The sequence below is a fragment of the Sylvia atricapilla genome, chromosome 18 (genome assembly GCF_009819655.1).
Source record: "Sylvia atricapilla isolate bSylAtr1 chromosome 18, bSylAtr1.pri, whole genome shotgun sequence".
Taxonomy (NCBI): domain Eukaryota; kingdom Metazoa; phylum Chordata; class Aves; order Passeriformes; family Sylviidae; genus Sylvia; species Sylvia atricapilla.
In genome coordinates this window covers 5,141,692-5,164,048 of record NC_089157.1, presented here as the reverse complement: position 1 = coordinate 5,164,048, position 22,357 = coordinate 5,141,692, and the positions used below count along the sequence as shown (strand labels likewise).

At 47.5% G+C, this 22,357-nt stretch overlaps 1 protein-coding gene across 2 annotated transcripts in view; it reads left to right on the top strand.

The window, feature by feature from the left end:
- GAS7 (growth arrest specific 7) overlaps positions 1–22,357 on the top strand; it is a 76,111-nt gene that overhangs the window by 15,616 nt on the left and 38,138 nt on the right. The window contains exon 2 of one of the 2 annotated variants that reach the window (XM_066332126.1): positions 15,282–15,402. In XM_066332126.1, the coding sequence (XP_066188223.1) occupies positions 15,282–15,402 (121 nt within the window). Of the gene's footprint in view, positions 1–15,278; positions 15,403–22,357 lie in introns of both variants that reach the window. The other variant, XM_066332125.1, reaches the window with a different exon arrangement.

Sequence of the window (22,357 nt, the reverse complement as noted above, 5' to 3'; positions counted from 1 at the left end):
TCAGAAGGGAAGTAGCACAAACAGTGAGGTGCCCTGGGCAGGACCAGCTCCTGACAGAAGGGATCCTGTAGGAGCTTGGTGCTCTGGGTAATATCAAGAGAGTGTTTCCATGACTCCTGGATTAGCTGTACCAAAAGCTGTGCCACAATACTTGTTTTTTCCTGCTCTTCACAAGGGTAGCAGCTTATGATCTGGAAATGTATGACCATTTATTTTTATGTAAAGTCTAGATTCAAAATGGAATTCTACCTTTTTCATGAAAGCATATGACTTAAAACCCCCACAGATTTAAAAATCTCATCTAAAGTAGTGGAATAGGATTGGCACACTCAACAGAACTTTCTTGTTTTCTCTAGATTTAATTTTTGTTTTGCAGTCCCAGGCTTCAAAATACCTCAGCTGCAAATATGACCATAATTCACATGCAAAAGCTTGCAGAAGTTCCTGTGGAGAGGGTTTAAAGGCTAGGAATGATTTTTTTATGCCTCTTTGAGGTAATGATGTAGAGGTGGTGCAGGGTGGCCAGGCAGCGCCTTCGCTGTGGCAGTATTATTAAAGGTTTCATTGTGAATGCCATCAGAAAGATTGTATCATCCCCACCCCAAGTCTTAACTTTCAGCTCCAAGTGTTGATCTTTCCTAAGTAGCATTTTCTTATCAGATTATGAGATTATTCCTATTAGATTTTATTTTCTTTCTAATACATGATGTCATACTTTAAATAATATTTCTATTTTCATATCAAATGTGTCCATTCCAATCCATCTCCCAGTGGAATGTCAGCATGGTGTAATCTTTGGAAACAGCTGCCGAGGATACATATGTGAACCTTGTACTCCTGCCACAGGCTCACTCCTTTTCTTCAGAAAGGCTGAATAATACCTACATCATTCCTTAAAAATAGTTATTTGGTGTTTTCTGGAAGAAGTTCAACCTTTACTGTGGCTTTGATACCACCTCCATCCTGAACCTTCCCTTTTGCAAGTTAAATTAAATTTTCTCTCTCCTGAGAGGGATGTGACTATAAACCATCCTTTTTCTTTTCAACAGATTGATGCCATATCTGAGACACTCCCCTTTCATTCACTATTCCTGCCCTGTATTAAATTACTTTTTTCTTTTTCTGTTGAGGTAATTTTTTCTAGGTTTTTCTTTTCTTTTGGACTAGATTTTCCATGGAGAAGATTAGCAAATGCTCTGAGAATTATGAGCCAGTTCTTCAGAAGTGTGTCAATCTCAGGGTTCTCCAACTTATTCTTTCCCTATTGCAGGCTGAAATCTTTGCACTTCTGACCTCTCTTGATGATGGAGGACTTTTTATTAATAAATGACACTATGTTGACTATCCTGAACACGGTCATTCATGGGTAGCTTTCCTCTGCTGAGCTTCAGCTGGTTCTTTTACTTAGTGTTCCTCTTAATATACATTTATAAAGTATTTCCTGTTACTGTTAATGCTTTTCTGCTGATTTTATCTCCCTTTTGCGCCTACACTTCTGTACTTGTCATAGGAATAGCTGGCAGCTTTTTTTAATTTAAGAGCAATCTAAAAGGTTCATTCTCTTACATGCCTAGTGCCAAGCACAAAGGCTTCCCAGTCCCAATGACTTGTGCTGTTTCCCTATTGCAATTATTCAAATTCACTGATGCAGTAACAGGTAATTATGTGCTGTAATGGACATAGGAGGAGGACAGATATCAAAATGCCCAGTTTCATAAACAAGATTAACTTGCTAGGTGTAGAGCAATCAAAGCAATATATTTTCTTTATCTACTTTGAGAGTGTGGTCTGATCAATGTGGAGTATGCAGCAGGTCACATTGGACCACGTTGGAAATGCATCTTCTTGGCAGGATAGTCCTAGGGATTAAAGTGCCAGGCAGTTTTAAAATAGGCAGTTTATTCATCACCTTCTTTAAACCAGTGTTAGTGGGATAGGAGACTGACTGGGAAAAGAGCAGGGGTGGAGGTGACCCAGTGACATTCATTGTGTTCTTCGCAGGATGCTCAGTTACTGCACAGGACAAATTAAAATTCATCAATAACTGTTTCCAGGGATTTCCCCCCCTGCTGGCTTTTTTTTCTGGGCTGTTTTCTCCCACTTGCACTTTTTCCAAGCTGAATATTGAATTGGTGTGTTTCTGCCTGCTCCATTTTTTTTTCTGCAGGCATCTGACCCATCTGCAGCTGGTCATCTCCCACCAGCAGGTCTCCTGCTCAGCTGCCACTGTTGTCTCAACACTTTCCTTGAGGTCTGCCTTTGCCACCCCTCATCTCTGCAGTCCTCCCCACCACTGGCCATGTGCTGCCTTAAATGTTATTGTTGCATATGGACCTGGACTGAATGAATTTCACTGCACAAATGTGTCCTGAATATTTTCCTTCTCAGATGAAATGTTTGAATGGCAGAGCTTTATTAAAAAGACCTAAAGCAGGCAAATGAGATCTGAACTCCCTTCAGCATGTAGAGGGCCAGGAGCAGCAGCTGTGAGGACAAGAAACAGGTTTTTTACTTCAGAGGTAGGTCACTAATTAAAAGGGAAATGTGAACAAACCCCTTAATTTCAGCCAGAGATAAGAGGCATTCACTTCATCAAGGACTGCCTGGTCTGGTGAAATGGCTGCTCGCATTACAGTCCTGGGAAGAAGGTTGCATGTGGAAGAACCACACAGGTCCTCTGCTTGTGTCCTCCTGCAAATCAGAAAGGCCAGAAGAAGGAGCAGAGCCACTGTGCAGGAATGCTGGGGAGGGGACAGCAGCTGCAGAGAGCTGATGGATCGATGAGAACCAGCTCAATTTTTTCCAGGAGCACGGGGAAGAGGGGACCAGTCGGCTCCTGCAGAGCACTGGAGACCCTCTGCTGCTCTGCCCACCAAGGGCTTCTTCAGGGTGCTGCATTACCTGGATGTCACACACACTGGCTGGCCTTGATGTCAGCCCAGCCAACAGCTCTGATGTGGCTCTCCAGACCTTGCTGGAGAGGATTGAGGCAGCCAGGCAGAGATATGTGTGGTCATGTCTGAGCAACCTCCAGAGTCGCTGAGCCTGGGGTAAAGGAGGATTTTCCTGAGCGACATCTCAGCCTTCTGTCAGGGTACAAAGGCAGCCCCACATTGCCGTACTTAGGGAAGGGCTCCCTGGAAAAAAGCTGCAGATGCAGGAATTTGTGTCAGTGGGGCTCTCCCTGCTTCCTGAGCCTGGCAGGAGTCTGTGCCCCAGCTGCAAGGGGCACCAAGCATTCTGCACTGTCCCCAAAGTCCCTTGTCCTTCCTGTGCCACCCTGTCCTGCCAGCAGGCATGGGCACATGGCACATGGGCAGTGCTGCCTGTCCATCTGCCTGTTTGTCTGCCTGGCTGCCCGTCTGTCTGGCCACAGCAGCAGGCAGGGTGAGCTAAGGCTCTGTGCAGGGGCTCCTGCAGCCTCCTTCAGGCATGCCAAGTGCTCAGAATCGCCTTCCTCCCATGCTTTATTTAGTTGTTTGTTTGTTTGCTCGTTTATTAAGACTTGTAGCAGCAGCAAAAATAAAATTAAAAAGAAACAAAACAGGGGCGGTGTGTCTGTGTGAGTGCATTGTGCTGCGGGGTTACAGGCACAACAGTCACATTCCCCACGCCTGAGAGAGATTACAAGGGAGGGCGCAGGAATGTGCATCTGGCAGCACTTTGTATCTTGGCCATTTCACTGCTTTCTCTGCATCTGAGGTTCCCAAAGTTTTGGTCATGGAGGACCATTTAGTCCAGGGAACAGATTTCCTCTGCGGGGGAAACGCCATTCAAGAAAAATGGAGGGTGTTTGTAAATAAAAGGTGACTGCTTGAAAAAGTGGTCAGTCACGTTGGGTGGGGGTCTGCTCCACCACAGCAACAGGAGAAAGCAAATGTCTTTTTAAAGTACAGGAAAGTGTAGCTATAATATGCCAAAAGATTGCTTAAGGCCTGGGGCCAGGAACAGAATCTGAGCTAACTACTGCAATTTTGTTTTAATTTCGTGGATTTTGAGATAGCACTTACAATAAAATCATCAGAAATGCAGATCATTAAACATAAGGTTCTCAGGCACCTCATCCAACATTCTTCCTAAAGACAGAAGATTATTTAAGCCTTTTTAAAAGTAGTTAAAGGTAAATAAATTAATGCCCTATCCCTGGAAGTGTCCAAGGTTGGACAGGGCTTGGAGCAGCAATCTGATCTGGTGGAAGGTGTCTCTGCCCATGGCAGTGAGTTGGAATGGGATGAGCTTTAATGTCCTTTCCAACTCCAAGCATTCTGTGATTCTGTGGTAAATACAGACAATTTATTGGGATTATTCATTGGACCCTTTCAGAATGTCCTTTTATTAACTTCTCATGAGAAGAAGAATACACTAGCTCTGGAGATCTGACAAGATCTCCAGAAACTGATCTGCCATGCTTTTACTTGCTTTTCTAACGTATAGATACATTACTTGCTCCAAGTAAATACATGATTTTAGCAGATGACTGCAGCAAGTTTGAGGTTGCTGTGCCTTAGCTCTGCTGTGCATGCCTGTGTGTGTATGTGGGTGGGAGTATCTATATTTTATGGGAGAATCCCTTCCTTCCTGAAAGGACACTAATTATTAGTTGTTATCAAGTGATTTTATTGTTTCTGGGAAACTGCAGAACCCAGCAGTAGAATGGGGCTTGTTAAAACCCTTGTGATGTATGAGAAATGAAGCACACATGCCCTGGCACAGATGGGAGAGAGGATGCTGGAACTGCATTGTTTGGAACTGCATCCAACTGCTGGAATTGCCGAGGATGCTGCAGGAAGGTAGTGCAGGTAGAGAGAGTGCTCAGTCAGGCTGGGCTTCCTGCAGTGCACAGGCTGGAGGCCCCACATTAAAACATTTGGCATTATTCCCAGATGTTCCATTCCTCCAAACCCAGCTGCACTCACAGGCACAAGAATTCCAGAAGGCAGCCACGCTGCCCAGCTCTTTGTTTGCCCTCAAGCCTGCTGAGGGTGACTTTTCTACCCCCCTTCTTCACGCCACAGCCCAGGGAGAGGGGTCAGACCGTGAATTTCAATCTGTGGGAAGTTTCTTTTTTTAACTGCTTCCAGTCACCCTTCCAGGGCAGAGCACCTGGGGCAAGCAGCATGCCCCCAGCTGCCTCTGGGACCTCTGACCATCTCACTGGTGTGCCACTCTCTGCAGACACTCAGGGAGGGGATTGGTCCCCACAGCAGGTCATTTCAAACTGGAGACAAGCAGCTGGCTTGCTCTGGGCTTGTGACTCTCTGTGCTTCTGGGGGTGACTCTGACAGTACAAGGTTTACTCAACAATGGCCCTGTTGTCCCTGGACAACACAGCCCTTCAGAGTACTTGGCCCTGGTTCTCTGCCTCCTACCAGATGCTGGTGTCAGAGACGGGGTGGCACATCCCTCCTGAGGAGGGTGAAGCTTGTAAAAAAACTCTGCTCCAACTTTCCCACAGCAGAATCTCAAGCATCCAATTTTGGGAAAAAAAAATAACTTAAAAATTGAGTCATACTGTGCTAGAAACAGCCCTGGGGGAGACCTCGAGCAAAGGAATCCCTGGGCTTTTACAGCCTTACAGTCCACATAGCCATTGCAGTGGTTAATTTGGGTCCAGGGTCTCTTGATGTTCTCTGGCGCCTACAGAGTCCCAGGGTGACCACGCACCCCCTGCTCAGCCCTGCAGGGCCCTGAGCCCTTGGTCAGGAGAAGGGTCAGTGTCCATTCCCAGCTGCTGGCCAGGGCTTCCAGCCATTCCCCACTCCTGGCACAACCTGCAGGTCCCACCTCAGCTCTTCCTGGAGCACTGGAGGTTCCATAGCAAAGGGAGGAGGGCTTCTGCCTGCTCCTGGGCTGGCCTGGCACAGGACACATCCAGCCCTGGGTTCTTGCAGGGCTGGCATTTGCCTCATCCCCCATCTTTCACCTTCTTCTGCCCATTCCTACCCTACCAAGCCATGGTGTGGTTAACTCCTGCCTGGGGAAGTCTTAGTATCCAGGAGGGCCAGCTCATGACAATCTCTGGCAGAGCTCTGGGTCTCCATTCCCACTGAGGGGATGGAGCTGTGACTCAAGCAGTTCATGTCAAACTCTGTCACATTGGAGTGGGCTGACTTGACACAGCAGCCTGCAGAGCTTTTGCATAGAAAGCTCTGAAATTGTGCTCATGGCAGCTCTGGATCTGAGAAATCAGCTTTGTCCCAGCTGGCCACATCCTCTTATTTGAGATATTGTGGTAGGGACACAGTATAGCTTCATTTTCTGATGACAGAAAGGGGAGTTCTGAAGACCAAAAAGCAGGGCACTCAGTGTGCTGGCTGTGTCCTGGCAGCTGAACCATGCCCGGACCTCCAGAGCCTATACCCACTCTGCTGGTTAGCAAATGAGATTCCAAATGTTAACTCTCTGAACAGCAAGAAACATTGGTGCTGAAAGGAAATAAAGGAATAGGAGAGTGCTAACTTCTGCATTTCTTTTGGGGAAGAAGGAAAAAGACTAAAGCTAATTCAGAAAAACTCCTTGACTCCCACAGGGAAACTGGCTGCTTGGAGGGTTTGCTCTGTGTTTCAGGGAGGTAATTGGTCATAGATATGCTTGGGAATGGGTAAGAGGTATAAGCCCAGTCCTTCCTGGCATTCTTTCCCTGGACTTTTAACTTCTGGGTGGTTCATATGCTGACTTCCCACAGGGGCGTCCAAGGCCACATGTTGATGCCAAAATCTGCCCCTTTTCTCTTCAATACCTGTTTCTTAGACAGGACAGACTGCAGTCATCAGTTAGGGCATGGACAGACAAATGTCATCACCTGCTGCCTATTTAACTGGTTCCTTGAATCCTCTTACCCTTCACTGGTTTAATCCCTTCCCTCATCTTTGTTTCTTCCTTCTGACCATCTACCCCTAATCACCCCTTATCTTGTAGAATACCTCTTCCCCTGCATCTCTCTATCAGTCCATGATCTAGGGAACCTTTCCCATGGCTCAGTGTGATGGTTTTCACCCCAGCCCAAGGGCTTGATGGCTCTTACCACAAGGGTGACTGCACAGAGTTTTGTGTTTGTGGGATAAGGTTATGTCAACTCCCGTAGTTGTCCCTCTGTGTTCTCTTCCTGTTCCTCTCTGCTCTATTGTGTGTGGAACTGGGTCCTTCATAGAATCACAGATTCCCTAAGGATGGAAAATCCTTTGGAGATCATCAAGTCCAGCCATTAACCCAGCACTGCCAAGTCCACCACTGAACCATGTCCCTAAACTCCACATCTGCCCATTGCCTGAGCACTTCCAGGGACTGTGATTCTACGACTTGCCTTGACAACCTCTCCTAATGCCTGAGCACCCTTTTGGTGAAGAAATTTTTCCTCATATCACAGCAGTCTGTCTGCTGACCCCTCACTGGCCTTCCAGGGCCATGCTGTGGAAGCTGCACCCAGCAGTGCCAGCTCCTTGTGGCTGCCCAGTGTGGTCACCCACAGCTTTTTTCCTGTCCAGTGTCAGTGTGTCTATCACCTGTCCATGCATGGCTCAGATGGATCAAGGAGAGGAGCTGCTCAAAGGGAATTGGACAGATTTCTCCATTAAGTGACTTGTCTGTTAGCATAGATAGAAAAAAAACCTGTGTGTTTTCCTGGGGGTGATTCCTGAGCTCCCTGTGGGTACATTATCCTATCACACAGTGTCCATGCAGCCATGGTCACTGTGTTCTAGATGGGCTATCTCAGAACAGACACTCCTCTCATCTGGCTGTCCACAGTCCATGGCACCTGGTGAGAGGGTGGTACTTCATTTCCCCCTTCTTGGTTAGTCCTTCAGTGCCAGATCTCTGCACCCTTGTCATGAAGTGCTGACTGCTGTCACCCCCTGAGAGCCCACAGAGAAAGGAGCACAGGAAAGGGAGCAGAGCTCAGGCAGAGCAAGAGGAGAGAAGGCTGACAGCTGGGCTGTACTTCGCAGACTGCTCTCACCCTCCTGTTCACTTGCCACTCCCCAATCCCTGCTGTCAAAGGCTTTTTTATTGTCTTTTTGCTAACCACGCTCTTCAAATCAGGACCCCACTCCCAATGCTCTTTCTCCACACTGAATCTCAACCCTGCCATCTTTCTTATGCTTCCTACTTCTTAACACCTGCCCAGCTTCCCTCCTCAGCCAAAACCCGCGGATTGCTATTGCCAAGCACTCCCTGAGCCGTTGCTTTTCCAGGGAGTGAGCATCGTCTGTGGCAGGATCTGGACCAGACCTGGTGCCAGGAGTCCCACGTCACCACCACAGGGGCCAGGCTCAGCTGCAGCTCAGTGCTCTGGCTTCTCCCAGTCTGGCACATGGCTCTGTGCACCAGGCACATGTTGGGAAGGAAGGGAGAGGGCTGAGCTGCACTGGAGATACTCAGATTTTTCATTTCTGGTTTGACAGCCCCTGTTTTGAAGGGGTCAGGATGGGATTTACAGGTCAGAGCATTTCTCTTCCCACACATTTTGGTGTCTCACACAGCACCGAGGCAGAAAACATCACCCAGTCTGTCTCTCTGGGTCATGTACCCTTCAGAAACAGCTTGTTTTCTCCTCATTTATGGTACTGAAGGAGAAAAATATACTAGTCCCAGAAGGCTCATTCTCTGCTAACACAGTGCTTTTCATGTATATTACATTAAAGCAAAGTCCTGGGCACAGCCAGGGACCTGGGTGGGTGAGAAGGGAGGCTTTTGGCAGCTATGGATCTGGCTGGGAACCAGGCAGAGCTGGGTGGGAAGCACACACACTGTGTTCCAGAGCCAAACGAGACAGAGAGCAGTGCAGAGATAAGGCAGAGCTGGCCACCCCTTCTCCTGGTCACAGCCACCATCAGCTGGTGGGAAGGTGGCAGAGATGGCATCCAAGGAAATGGAGATGCAGGAGTTTTTTAGGAAGAAGAAGGAGTGAAGCAGAGTGGCATGGCACAGAGAAAACTTATTAGCGCAGGTAGATTTTTAATACCGGGAGAAATGAGAGCTGCCCAGCTAAACTGGAATCTGGGCATAGCTCAGCACACAGCTTCAACCTCAGCACTCTGAGATGCTCTCACTGAACAAAGGCAGGGGACTGTCCTCTGTGGGGACCAGGGCTGGTGGCACAGGAGCTGGAGCCAGGGCCAGAGCAGAGGAATGGCACAGCAGGGCTGCAGGGCAGTGGCACGGGCAGGGCCACCCAGGGAGGGTGACTTGTCCCCAGCAGAATGTGCCATCCTATTCAGCCCGAGGGGAGCTGTGCTGGTTGCCAGGACAACCAGGACAGATCATATGACCCGTTCCACTTTCTATATATAAATCTGTTTCACACAGTGTATGTGACTCCATGGAAACCAAATGTTGAGCAAGAAGGATTGCATAAAAAATGAACAAAATACAGAATGACTCAAAGGACGAGGCAGAGAGGGGCTGTGGGTAGGGCCGAGGGGTTTGTGGGTGTCCCAGACCTTCTCCTGAGGCAGGGCACAGCCTGGTACAGGCATCAGTGAAGCCAAACACAGACCCCACTTCTCTAACTGCACCACACAGCACCTTCCTGTACCCAAAGGGGCTCCAGGACAGCTAGAGAGGGACTTTGCACAAGGGCCTGGAGTGACACAGAGCAGGTTTTGATAAGCTTTTAGGAAGAAATCCTTCACTCTGAGGATGGTGACAGGCACAGGGTGCCCAGAGCAGCTGTGGCTGCCTCTAGATCCCTGGAAGTGTCCAAGGTCAGGTTGGATGGGGCTTGGAGCAGCTTGGGACAGTGGAAGGTGTCCCTGCACATGGCAGGGGATGGGATGAGATGAGCTTTGAGGTCCTTTCCAGCCCAAACCATTCTGTGGTTCTGCCTTTTCTGAGCCACACCCTATGACAAACACCTTTTCCAAGCTCAGTGGTCACACAAACTGCAGTTAGACAGAGAGATAAGCTCAATATTGTCAGGTGCAGAACAAGCTGTTCCCCACAGGACAGAGGCTGTTCTGGGGCAGATTCCTGCTGTGTCCTTGCATTGTTCCTTGCAGGGAGTTTCCCCTCCACAGTTTGCACATCTTTCTGTCACCAGTGATGCTCCAGCCCTGCAGAGCAGCTGCTTGTTTGGGCACTGTGGCCTTTCCTTGTGCTGCTGGGTCTGCAAGTGTGACTGCACAGGTGGCAGCAGCAGGTGAGTGTGCTGATGCTGCCCTCCAGCCCTTTCCTGCAGCCAGAGGCTCCTTTTCATTTGCTCCAAGGCTGCATGCTCTGCTGAAACAGGATCATAAAATCACAGAAGAATTTAAATTGGAAGGGACTTTTGAAGGTCTCTGATCCAACCCCTTGTTCGGCGTTAGATCAAGTTTCTCGAGGCCTGAACTTGTGGGTTTGGGATTGTTCTGCTTTCCTTTCCCTGGGATTTTGTGTTGGGAATTGCCCCTGGTCTGAGCTCTGCTGGAGCACTGTGCAAGCCCACACATCTTCAGGGAGCTCAGGCTTGTCAACACACAGATGTTTCCTCCCCAGGATCCCTCTTTGAAGGAGAATGGGGATTTCCTGCAGTTTGAAAATAGGAAGTCATTTTCCTCTATTGAGCAAGGCAGAACTTGCCTCAGAGTCATCATGGATTAAACTGATGTGTGTTACTCCCTGTTGCCTCACTTTGCTGCATAAAACCCTCTTTGGCTTTTTTTCCACCACTGGGACAGAATTACGATGCCAAGGGCTTTTCCAAAGGAACAGAATGAGTTGGGCTGCTGCTAACTCGATCAAGAAGACCAAGAAAGAAAAGAAAAAAAAAAAACAGTCAGAAAGTCAGAAGAGGCAGAGTGGGAGAGGCACCCACCTGCCTCTCCCTGCTGGCTGTGCTGCCCTGTTCTGAGCTGGCCTAGCCAGATGGAAAATGTCAGGGCTTTGACAGGCAGGCCTGGCTGCTGCCCTTCTTCACATGAAGCATCCAGGATGTCTGATCCAGTTGTCCTTCTCTTCAGACACGCTTCTAGATCATCAGTGTACAGCAGCACACAGATGACACAGTATTTCCTGCTCAGGGTTGTGGTGCTGTGAGGTGGCTCTCTGGCCCACACACGTTGTCGTCTTCTTGACATCCCAGTGTCCATGGATGCAGGGGAACAAGCACAGAGAATGGTCAGGTTTGTGTGCTCTGACCTAAACAGCAAATCTCTCTGCCTCTTGTCAGTGTTGGTGTCCTGGATTAGGTGAGTTAACCCCATAGATCTCTTCTTATTCCACATGCTTGCCTTTGCCATTTCTCTATCTCATGGTTTGGTGCTGAAGAGCTCCAGTGCCCTTTGCTGCTCATTTCTGTTTCCTATCTGCTGTGCATTTATCAGGAGAATTCCATCCCTGTGTTTCTGCTGACAGCAGACAAAAACCATTACTTGTCACATAAAACAAGACCTGTTGGGTGGCTGGCTCTTGTATGTTCCCCTGCTACATGGAATTCTGATCCTAAGAAATCTCGTGGGAGAGAAGTGCTTGTGCTGCTGAATTTTAATGTTTTGTGAGACACTTTGATCCCTTTTCCAGGCATCAAATACAGATGGAGGAGGATTTCACTGGGGTCACACGTTCACTCCTCACATTGTTCAGGTTTCCTGTTTCCTCGACCATGTGTTGCAGACATCCTTTCCGGGTCTAGATTTGCCTGTCCACCACCATGGTGACAGCAGCTGGTGACACTTCCAGCAGTGACAGTCAGGGGAGTGGCCTGAACATTTCTGAGCTCAAAGGAGCTGTGGGAGTTGGAAGGTTTAGAAAGCAGAAGGGATTGCTGGGGCAGGGGTGTCAGGGTCCTGCCTTTTTCTCTTTATTTGAATAAAGCAGAACTTCTAGAAAGAGACACTTAATCTTGATGGAGGAACCCCAAGAAGTGTACAGCTCCCCGGTAAGCCTTGATACTTATCCTCATGACTGGCAGATTGATTTCAAGCTGAGCTTTTCTTCAACTTCCAGTCCCTGCCTGCTGCTCTCTCTGCTGGTTTACAATGCTCTCTGCTGATAGGGAACTGTCTCTCCATGCAGACATCCTCTGTTGTGATTTACTGTGCTCAGAAACTATCATAGCAAATATTCTTCTAAAATAGGAAAAAAGAAATCAAAGTAATAGTCCAGTCTTGGTGATCTAAGAAGAGAGTGCATCTACACATGGGTACCTCTAAGCACTTTCCTTCTTCCATGTGGCTGGGAAGAGGGGTGGCCTGGTGGGAGCTGGGTTTGGGGGAGCTTTGAAGCCTGTCCGTGGGTGCTGTGCCAGGTGTGGAGCTGTGCCAGGTGTGGAGCTGGCCTCTATCTGCCAGTCACCTCTGCTCCCTGTGCAGTCCCATGGCCCTGCCCTTGCAGCCAGGATTGTCATCACATACCAAGGTAACCAAAACTCCTCCCACGTAGGTGTGCAAACACCGTCCTGGTTTAACTGTGCTGATGCAAGAAGGAACTGCAGATGCCCTGGCAGGGACAGGGTTGGGTCTGCAGAGGAAAAGAGAGGAAGAAAATCTCTCCTTTTCCTCAGATCTCCTGTTTTGGCAGAAAAGGGACAATGTGCTACCCACGATGGCCTCTTTGGCACTCTCTTTTCTGAAAGGATGGCTTGCTGAGCATGCCTAAACTATGAGGTATTTAACCTGTGGTGCATTATAATGGCCAGGCTCATGTGTATCTATCCCAGATCTCATCATCCCACACTTCCTATGCCAGAGCATCCTGGGCTCCTACATGATAAGTATAGGGCTTGTAGTGATATGGCAAGGAGAATGGCTTCAAACTGAGAGAGAGTAGGTTGAGATTAAGACATTAAGAGGAAATTTTTCCCTGTGAGGGTGAGGAGGCCTTGGCACAGGTTTCCAGAGAAGCTGTGGTTGCTCCTGGATCCCTGGAAGTGTTCCAGGCCAGGCTGGATGGGACTTGGAGCACCCTGGGATAGTAGAAGGTGTCTCTGCTCATGGAGGGGGGATGAATGAGATGATCTTTAATGTCCCTTCCAACCCAAACCACTTGGTGATTCCGTGAGGGCAGAGTGGTGAGGAAACCTGTATGAAGTCAAATTTTGTTTCTTCTTCTGTTCCTCCCCTATGCTATTTTCAGTTCCTCTTTCTCCCTAAAGCTGCTGTAGGAGTTGGAGTCCCATTTTTGGGAAGGACTGCACTGGGACCAATTAGGGTTCTAACACAGAAGTGGTCCCAGCATTCAGTGGAACTTCCTCTGCAGTCTCCATGGGGGGAATAAGTCCTGCCTAATAGTGAGTTGAGTCACATTCCTGTCTAAAACAAAGGGAAGAGATCCACACATACTCCATGCTGTCTTGGTTTCAGCTGAGATACAGTTAGTTTTCTTCCTAGGAGCTGGCACAGTGCCGAGTTTGGATTCACTCTGAGAATAATGTTGATAACACACGGATTTTTTAGCTGGAGCTCAGCAGTGCTCACTCTAAATGGAGGACTCAGTGTCCTGTGCTGTGCCAAGCAAGGAGCTGCAGAAGGAGCCAGGAGGGAGCAAGGCCAGGACAGCTGACCTACACTGTCCAAAAGGATATTGCACACCACAGAGCATCATGCCCAGTGTATAAACTGGGGGAATTGGCCAGGAGGGGCTGGGTGGTGCTCAGGGAGGGGCTGGGTATGGGTGTTCAATTGTACTGTGCATCACTTGTCTTTCTTGGGCTTTATTCCTCTCTCTTTTTGTTTCCTCCTGTTTTCTTTGTTATTATCGTCATTATCATTATTATTATCATTATCTTTTACTTTATTTCAATGATCAAACTGTTCTTCTCTCACAAATTTTACTTTTTATTCTGATTCTCCTCCCTATCCCAGGGGTGGGAGGCAGGGAGTGGGTGGCCATGTGGTGCTGAGTTGCTGGCTGGTGTTAAACCCTAATACATGCATATAAAAGAAAACTGTTTCCCAGTTGTTTCCAAAAACTTCAGCATTTGGCAGTGCTGAAATTTCCTCTTGATTGTCATTGATAGAGACCACTGTGCTCACAGCACTTCTTGATTGGCAAAATCAGAAGCGGAGGTAGAAATATTAGTAACCAAAAAATAGAATTAGCAACTGCAAAGCATAATGCTTATATGCTTTTTAAAATTATGCACATTTTGGCAGGGACTACAGCTGAAACACTGTGTTAACTTTGCTTTTTATCCTGCTTCCATCCAACATTTGCTGGTGTTTACTGTATACCATCCACATCTGCCTCTTGGCATAGCCTTTGGTTAATAATGCAGCCATGGCACTCACCTGGGAGAGACCTCTGCTTTTCCTGCAGTCCAGCAGAGAGACATGAAGCAACACTGCAAATGTGACTGAAAGGATGTTGGGGTGATTCAGAGTTTCCCTTAAGCAAACTGCTAATGTCTGTCCTTTCGGGACACTGCTGCTGACTCTGCAATGTGGAGGAGTACCATGGGCCCCTGAAGTGAGCTTAATGGTGACCAGCTTGGCACATGGAATCACTGTAGGAGCATACTAAGAAGTAGGGGTAGTGGGAATGGAGGGGCTTCACTTCCAGAAGGGAAAGAAGGTGTTAGCAAGCGTGCAGCAAAAATATGTGAAATCTGGATCTTCTGAAACAGTGGCCAGGGCTGGATTACCCCAGATTCTTCTTTATGAGGTTTTTGTGCACAGCAGAGATAGTCTGGTCTATCTTTGTTATGTTCAAGGCCAGATATCCATAAAGGGAATATGAGGGAACCAACCTGCTGCTGTATTCTCGTGGAGCTGGTACACTCCCACACTGCAGAGTTTACTTTTCTTCAGTGTGCTTTTGCAAACAACAACAGGGGATAATTAATGCCACAGTGGAGGAGCTGTCCCAGGATTTGTTCCAGTATTCTGTGCTACCCAATGGAGCTTAGTGGGAGAGAGTTTGGTTTTGTGGTTCAGGTGATGGTGCCCCTGTAAAATAAATTGTGGCAGCACCTCCATGATTAGTGCTTTGACCCACTGATATATGCATGGGAAGGTAAAGGAGGGCCAGATACCTGCCTGTCTTTCTCAGACACTTGATCATTTCATGCTTTGCATTTTACTGCTCAATTAGAGTCATTTTCTTGGACAGCTCCACCTTCTCTTGGGACATTAAATACAGAGGGGTTCATTTCTGTCCCAAAAAGTGATTTCTTCAAGGCAATGTTGCTTTATGTTCTGGATGAAGCTAGCACAGATGAAGGGAGAAATAGACTGAAATTCTTTGGGTGTATTAGAATCTCTAGAATGCCAAATGACATCATTTCTTTCCAGCTGAGTGTCTGGTTAGACTTTACATTATCTTGATATTGATTTAATAAGTTGTTGTTTTTTTTCTTTTCTCAGCAGAAACCCCGAAAGGCAACTCCTCAGCCAGGAGAAGACACCTTGAACGGGCACCTTCCCCCTGGCTGGCAGAGCTACATGTCTCCCCAGGGTCGCAGGTACTATGTGAACACCTTCACAAATGGTAAGTGGGAGTGACTTTCCAGTAAATGTTTCACCACACCAGCACAGATCTGTTTCAGGAGATCATCTTGATAGTTGATTTTGATACCAAAAGTAGCTGCAGAGCCAAAGTAATTAATATGATCCTGACACCATATGAAAGAAAATACAAGAAGATTATGATCCTCTGTTATCTTAATTCTGACCATCAGAAGACATCTGAAATGTTGGCAAAAGACAGAGAATGTAAAGCAGAAATGCCCCTGTCATAAGTATTTTGGAATCTGAAACACTGTTAAAGCTACCATTTTTATCACATTCCCTATTTCCTTTACCTGAAGATATTTATGTCTGTATATACAAATACACATAAAGTAGTTTGATAGAACATCAGATATCACAAAAGCACCATTGGGGAAAAGAGAAACAGTGAACTGGTCAGACTCAGCTTGCCCGTGGAAAGAAAAACACGTGTAATGGGACAACACAGACAAAGCTTTCAGTCTATGTATTCTGTTAGTGTCATGTTGAGAAGCGAACTTAATTCACGATCTTATCACCTGCTCAAGACTTGTCAAACTTGTACCACCTCCTGTTTACCTGAGACTCTGTGTCGACCTGCTCTTCTCATCATGAGCTCACAGCAGCATTGCAAAACAGGGTCTTGTGACCAGCAAATCCACATTTCTTTAGCAAAAAGAATGCCAGAGTGACAGGAAGGAGAGGACAGCAGGAGCTAACCCTGTTCACAGGGAAGTTGCAGCCATCAGGAGTGACCTCTGGCATTCCTTTATTTCACTCACAAAGGAGAGCCATGGGCAGCTCCTCGTGCTCTGTTCAGGGGCTGATGGGTTTTATTTCAGAAGCTTTTGGCTCAGAACTTTGCCAAGTCATTTTTACTGGAGTTTGATGCACTCACATCTTACAGGATGCTCCCTCCAGAAGCTGCATTTCCATTTAACTCTGCCTCCATTTTCAAGCACAGTTTGCTCTGGCTGATGGGCACCATTCCCTGGGGAGATCAGCAGGAGTTAGATACCCATCCCCACTGCAGTTCAAATGTAGGGGAGGAGGGATTGCACTCAGTTCTGAGCCATCCCTGTGATGGACCCATACTCACTGGGTTGAGGCCAGGTAAAAACCTGTAAGAGGCAGAGCCTGTTTCTTTTGTGATAAGAGCTCTTGTCACAGGGACCCTGCCTCAGAAAGGTGGGGGACTGGGACTAAATTTCTCCATAATGTCAGGTAGTTATGTACTGCCATCACAAAAGTGACAAGTAATGTAACAAGGGCCAATTGCCATATCCTGCTTGGGAGCTGAGGCCAGAAATCAGGAGATTTCTGATTCCTCTAGGAAGGGAGGATAACTTTGGCACAGGCTGACCAGGGAGGCAGGGGAATCTCTGTCCTTGGAAACTCTCAGAAACTGGCTGGACAGAGGTGTGGCTGATCTGTTGTTAGCAGTGATCCTGCTCAGAGTAGCTGGGCTGAAGACTTGCAGAGGTCACTTCCAGCCAGTCTTTCTCAGGAGAATGCCCAAGAACCTATAGTTGTGCTCTCAACTATTGCAGTGTTGTGTAGTTCACAGAATAACAGCATGTAAGAGGAGGTAGAAGTGGGGTTTCTGTGTTCTGAGCATTGCTTTAGGGTTCACTTATTCAAGTTCTGTTTAGATGAGAATCTCTTCACTGGACTAATTCTAAGCCCACTTGGTTTGAAGTTAGGCTTAGTTTTTTTCCCATGCTGGACTCAAGAACCCTGCATTTCTGAGCCTCCCATTGTTCCGTGAGGGCTGTAGCATGTTGTGGGACAACAAATCTCCTGCAGCATGTGCAGGGGCACTCTGACTACCCTCCAGCTGGTGTTCCTGGCAAGCTCAGTTTATCTAACCTGCTCAGCTACAATATGCTGCTGCCCCAGAGTCTTCTAGCCTACATAGAGACTGTGGCTGGGTGATATTGCTTGAGAGTGTTTTTGCTCTGGTTGGGCTATATTGCACGATCAGACGCAGATCTCAAATGCCTGTGCTTCCTCCAAGTGGATTTTGTGCCATGAAGTGTCACCTGTGGTGTCATCTAGGCTTCAGACAAGGCAGAATGCAACCTCCAGGCCTTTTGGCTGAAGTGTGTGGTGAAGCCTTACCCAGTCCTGGCATGAGCAGCTGTCTGGACACTGTTTTGATTTAATCTGACTAATTGGCTTTGACCTCTGATCCCACAAAACCTGTAGTTCAGGACAATCCATAGGCTCATGCTGGTCAAATTTCATGTTGCTACACTTTCTTCCTTGACTGTGCTGCAGAGCTGGACCTGCTGAGACATGCAGTCACCATAAAGTCACTTTTGACATGTGAGACTTGCTCCTGACATTTAAAATGTATTCTCTGGGTTTGAGCCATAGGATAAGTCAAAGACAATATGCTCTAAGCCTTAAACCTGCAGTCCCCACCTCTCCTATGGTGGAGCTGCATTGGCATGGGTGATGTTTATTGCCACAGACTGGACAGCTCACTGCTGCCTTGTCTGAACTGCTTATTTGTCCTGTCACTGCTGCAGCTGCTGCTGGGAGTACCAAGACAAACACTGGCAATGTTTGTCACGAGGACACGGTGCTGGCACACATCTCTGTCACAGGGCTTCATTGGCCTCTGTCCTTCTTGGCCTCCTTAGCACCACTGTCTCAGCAGCAGGAGCCAGGTCTCTTCTCCATCAAGGTGTAGATGTACTACTAAGCTGCTCTCAGTTTAGCATTTACCAGATGATGAAAGTACACTGCAGCATTTGAGTGAGGTCTCACTGTTTAATCCATGCACATGGGAGCTCAGAAGTGAGTGGAAAGCTGCTGCCTTCAATGGCCTGCACAGAGCTCTCCAGCCTTCAGTGAACTGTGTAACTAAAGGTCTCCTAATCATCATTACCCACCAACAGCAGCTGATGCAAAACTCTTGGTGTGTAATGTCAGAGCCACTCTTCAGATCTCCCAGGGACCAGGAATCTCTTTATGGGGAGAGGAAGAGGAAGGAAGGAAGGAAGGAAGGAGGGAAGGAAGGAAGGAAGGAAGGAAGGAAGGAAGGAAGGAAGGAAGGAAGGAAGGAAGGAAGGAAGGAAGGAAGGAAGGAAGGAAGGAAGGAAGGAAGGAAGGAAGGAAGGAAGGAAGGAAGGAAGGAAGGAAGGAAGGAAGGAAGGAAGGAAGGAAGGAAGGAAGGAAGGAAGGAAGGAAGGAAGGAAGGAAGGAAGGAAGGAAGGAAGGAAGGACGGAAGGACTCCTCTCCATGGCATCCCACAGGATCCTCACCTCTTCTCAGCTGGAGCCCTCCCAGCAGTTCCTTGGAGCTCTGCCTTGCCCATGTGCTGTGTGCACCCAGGGGATCCTGCCAGCTGCATCCATCCAAGGGTGCTCCATCCATGGATGCAGCTGCTGAGTCCCTGATGACAGCATCCTGCTGCAGGGCTCCTCTGATCCCACTTTTCCAGAGTCCAGAAGGATAGAGTCTTGACCTGCCACTAAACGCAGTTAATTTAGTGGCAGGAGTGCTCCACTCTGGCTTTTCCTCCAGGGCTGGTGTTAGGCAGCAAATTAGCGCTGAATTTTAGGTTGAACAGTTCTCTGTGAGGTCTCTTGAAGCCTGAGGCACACAGATCCATGCTCCTTTCTTTTTGCACATGTTCCTGAGGCATTGCTATCATGCAGCCTCCCTTTGGTTGCCCCTTCCATCACAAGTCTCTCATGTACGAGACAGAAGAGAGTCACACAGCAGCATGGTGAGCATAGTGTGGGTGCTCCAGGCACTGTGTTCACTGTCTGTTCATGTAAATGTTGTGTTGGGACATCCTCAGAGTGGCATGTCCTTCACTGCAGCACTCCAGCTGTCCTGGGGGTCCACCAGTTGCCTTGCCAGTCAGTGGGAGACATATCCCAGGGCAGAGGGGGGGATTCATCCAGCTCAGGGCTGTGGCTGAGCCCCACTCTGAGACCTTGCTGGCACCCACTGCCTTTCTGAGGGGGAATGCTCTGAAGAAAAGGCTTCCTTGGCAAGTCTGTGGCAGTTTTAGCACTTCTGTTATTAAAATGCTCTGGTGAGAGGAGGTATGGGCCTTCTTGTGGGCAGGGACTGTGGCTGAACATTTACCCAGCATCAGGCAGGGTCTGTGACCTGTGTGAAGGAAGGCAGTTCATTGACGGGAAAATAGGTCTGAAAAGCAACAAAGGCAGTTTGAAAGCTGACTAAAGGGAACACAAAGCGGGGACCATAATTAAATCACAATAAGCTGCTGCAAAACTGTTTGCCAGCTCATCCTCAGAGCGTGGTCATCAATGGTCCCTTGTCCAAGGGGAGTTTGTACTGAAGGGAATCCTGCAGTGATCTGCCCGACAATCCATTCTGGGCAGTACTTCCAGGGATGAATGGCATGTTGACATTGAGAGCACTTACTCGAACAATAACTTTTAACTGGAGCTGAGGGAGAACACGGTGTTCTCTCCTGCCCAGAACAGGCTCAGAATTCACAGCCACCCTGGAACAGGAGGATGCTGATCAGTAAAGATGCATTTAAGATGAGAGATTTCATCAGAAATAATTAAGTGGCAAACACAGGCAATGGAACAGTTTACAGATGAAGACATTGGGGCTCTGGAGGATCTGGAGTTGAGTGAGAGCCAGCAGTGTTGTGCTAGTACAAACCAGCCAGCATTTTCCATTGTATAAATAGGAGTGTTGTCTGTGAGGCATGAAGTAAGCCTCCAACTTTACAAGGAAATTATAAAGCCTCAGCTGGAATATTTTATCTTGTTTGGACTCTTCACTTCAGGAAATATATGAGTCAGTTGGATAAGGCCCAGAAGAGAGTAGCAAAATTGATGGAAGATGTGGAAAACATAGCCTTTGGGTAAATGCTGAGAGACTGAGGGTGTCTGCCCTTAGAAAGCAAAGATATGGACAGGGTCATGAAAGGAAGCTTAAAGTGCAGAAAATGCCATTAAGGAGAAGTCTTTTTGCAATGCCTATCATCACTAGATTTCAATTTCAGTTTTCATCACTAGAACACATTTCGGTTTCAACCAGGACTACTAACCTTTCCAAGCTCTCTTGGAAGTGAAGTGTGGGAATACAGAGTTGCCTGGGTGTCTGTGTCACTGAAGCAGGTTATGCAAAACCATGAAAATTCACGTTGGCCTTGCTCTGGGGTAGAGCAGGGACAGTATGACTTCCTCAAATCCCTGTCAAGCTTGTTTTTTCAGTCTGTAAAGCCTAAACTACATGAAAAATATTTATCAGTGTAGAAACTGACGGATGCCTGGAACTCAATGGAGATCATTCTTTATTTGTGTCTTTGTGTTTCCCCAATTTTTACAATCATCACATCTATCCAGGCTCTTGTCATCTGCTGATTTGCTTTTTCTGGTTGTCTTGAGTCAAAGAATCTTAATATGAGTTCAGAGGAACATCTCAATTGTGCTTTTCATTTGCAGCTGTCCCGAATATTCTCACTGTGTTTTGGGGCAGGTCCTGCTCCTCCGTGGACTGTCCCTCCCTGGAGCTCTCCAGGGAAGGGCAGGATCAGCCAGGAATGTCACCAGGCAGCAGCAGAGGGTGGGCTCCACACCACAGGATCTGCTGGGATGGGTGCATGGCTGGGAGCAGGGGGTGGAGCAGCCTTTGAAGGTCAGCTAGCTAAAGTTGTACAAGATTTGGTGCAGTGGAGCATCTCCACAGATGAACAGTGTGTATTTCTGTGCCCTCCTCCTAAAGACCAGAGGTGCTGGGTGACCTGTCTAACAGCTTGTCTTTCTGACCATGCCTGGTGGTGCATCTTCTCTGCCTCAGAGCAGGAGCCTTTTTTTAGGTTAAATTGTTTTGTTGCTCTTAGTGGTTGAACTATTCAGAAATGGTAATGCAAGTATCCACTCGCATTCCTGGGGAAGGGAAATGGGAGTTTAGGGGCAAGTGACATCTTGATTCTTCTGAGCCTTCACAATAGAGCAGATGCCCCTCTTCTTGTGAGGCATTACTGTTATTGTCACCATTGTTTCCTGTGGTTAATGTCCTTCCACAATGGGATTATGTGCCTTTGTTACACATCTTGACCCTGAGATGTGCTCAGAGCAGGGTGCTAATAATGCCAGGGTTGTGGGTTTGATCCCCATATGGGCCATTTACCTAAGAGTCTGACTCCATAATCCTGGGTCCTTCCAACTCAAACTATTTTGTGATTTTGGGCTCTTATCTGACCATAAAAAATGTTAGGAGAATCAGTAATGAAGGAATTAGGGTGACCCTGGAACAAACAGGTGGGCAGAGGTGACAAACAGCACATTCCTGTCTGTCTCCACTTGATATCCCACCAGATAAACACTCCACATTTATCATCCTTGGAAGCAGGTTCGATCCTGAAAGCACTGTAAGGGCCTCTGAACTGGATACAATCTGCACAACAATTTCAGTGTGCCCAGGGTTTCCTGAGCATGGCCTTGCTACAGGGAGGTTGAGCCTGCACCAGTGACATTTCACTGGGTGCCTGGCATCTGCCTTGTGCAAGATCTGGAGACATCCCTGCTTGCCATGTCCAAAAACAAGAAAGAGTGCCCAGAATGCACAGCCACTACGTGGTTAACGAGTTACTCAGTGTCTGTAGGAGGGGTTTACAATTGTGTGTGGGTGGTAGATTCAGCAGGAAAATATTTCATTATGCTGAAGAAATTCTCTGATGGGCTGCAGCTGCAATACCTCTTGTATTAGTCAAACAATAGCACTCCAGCTACCTTGCCCATCACATTAAAGATGACTTATGTCCTTGTGATACCAGTGATTGTGTGGCTTACTGCCACCTTGCTTTCACAGCTGAGGCCAACCTTATGTGGTGTGTTTTTATTTCCAGCCTTTCCTTGTCTTTTATGTAAGGTCCTTCCCATTTACTAAACAGCATTTTATCTCCTGGAAAGCAGGACTTCTGCTTTCGTGTTATCTTGATGCTAATTAA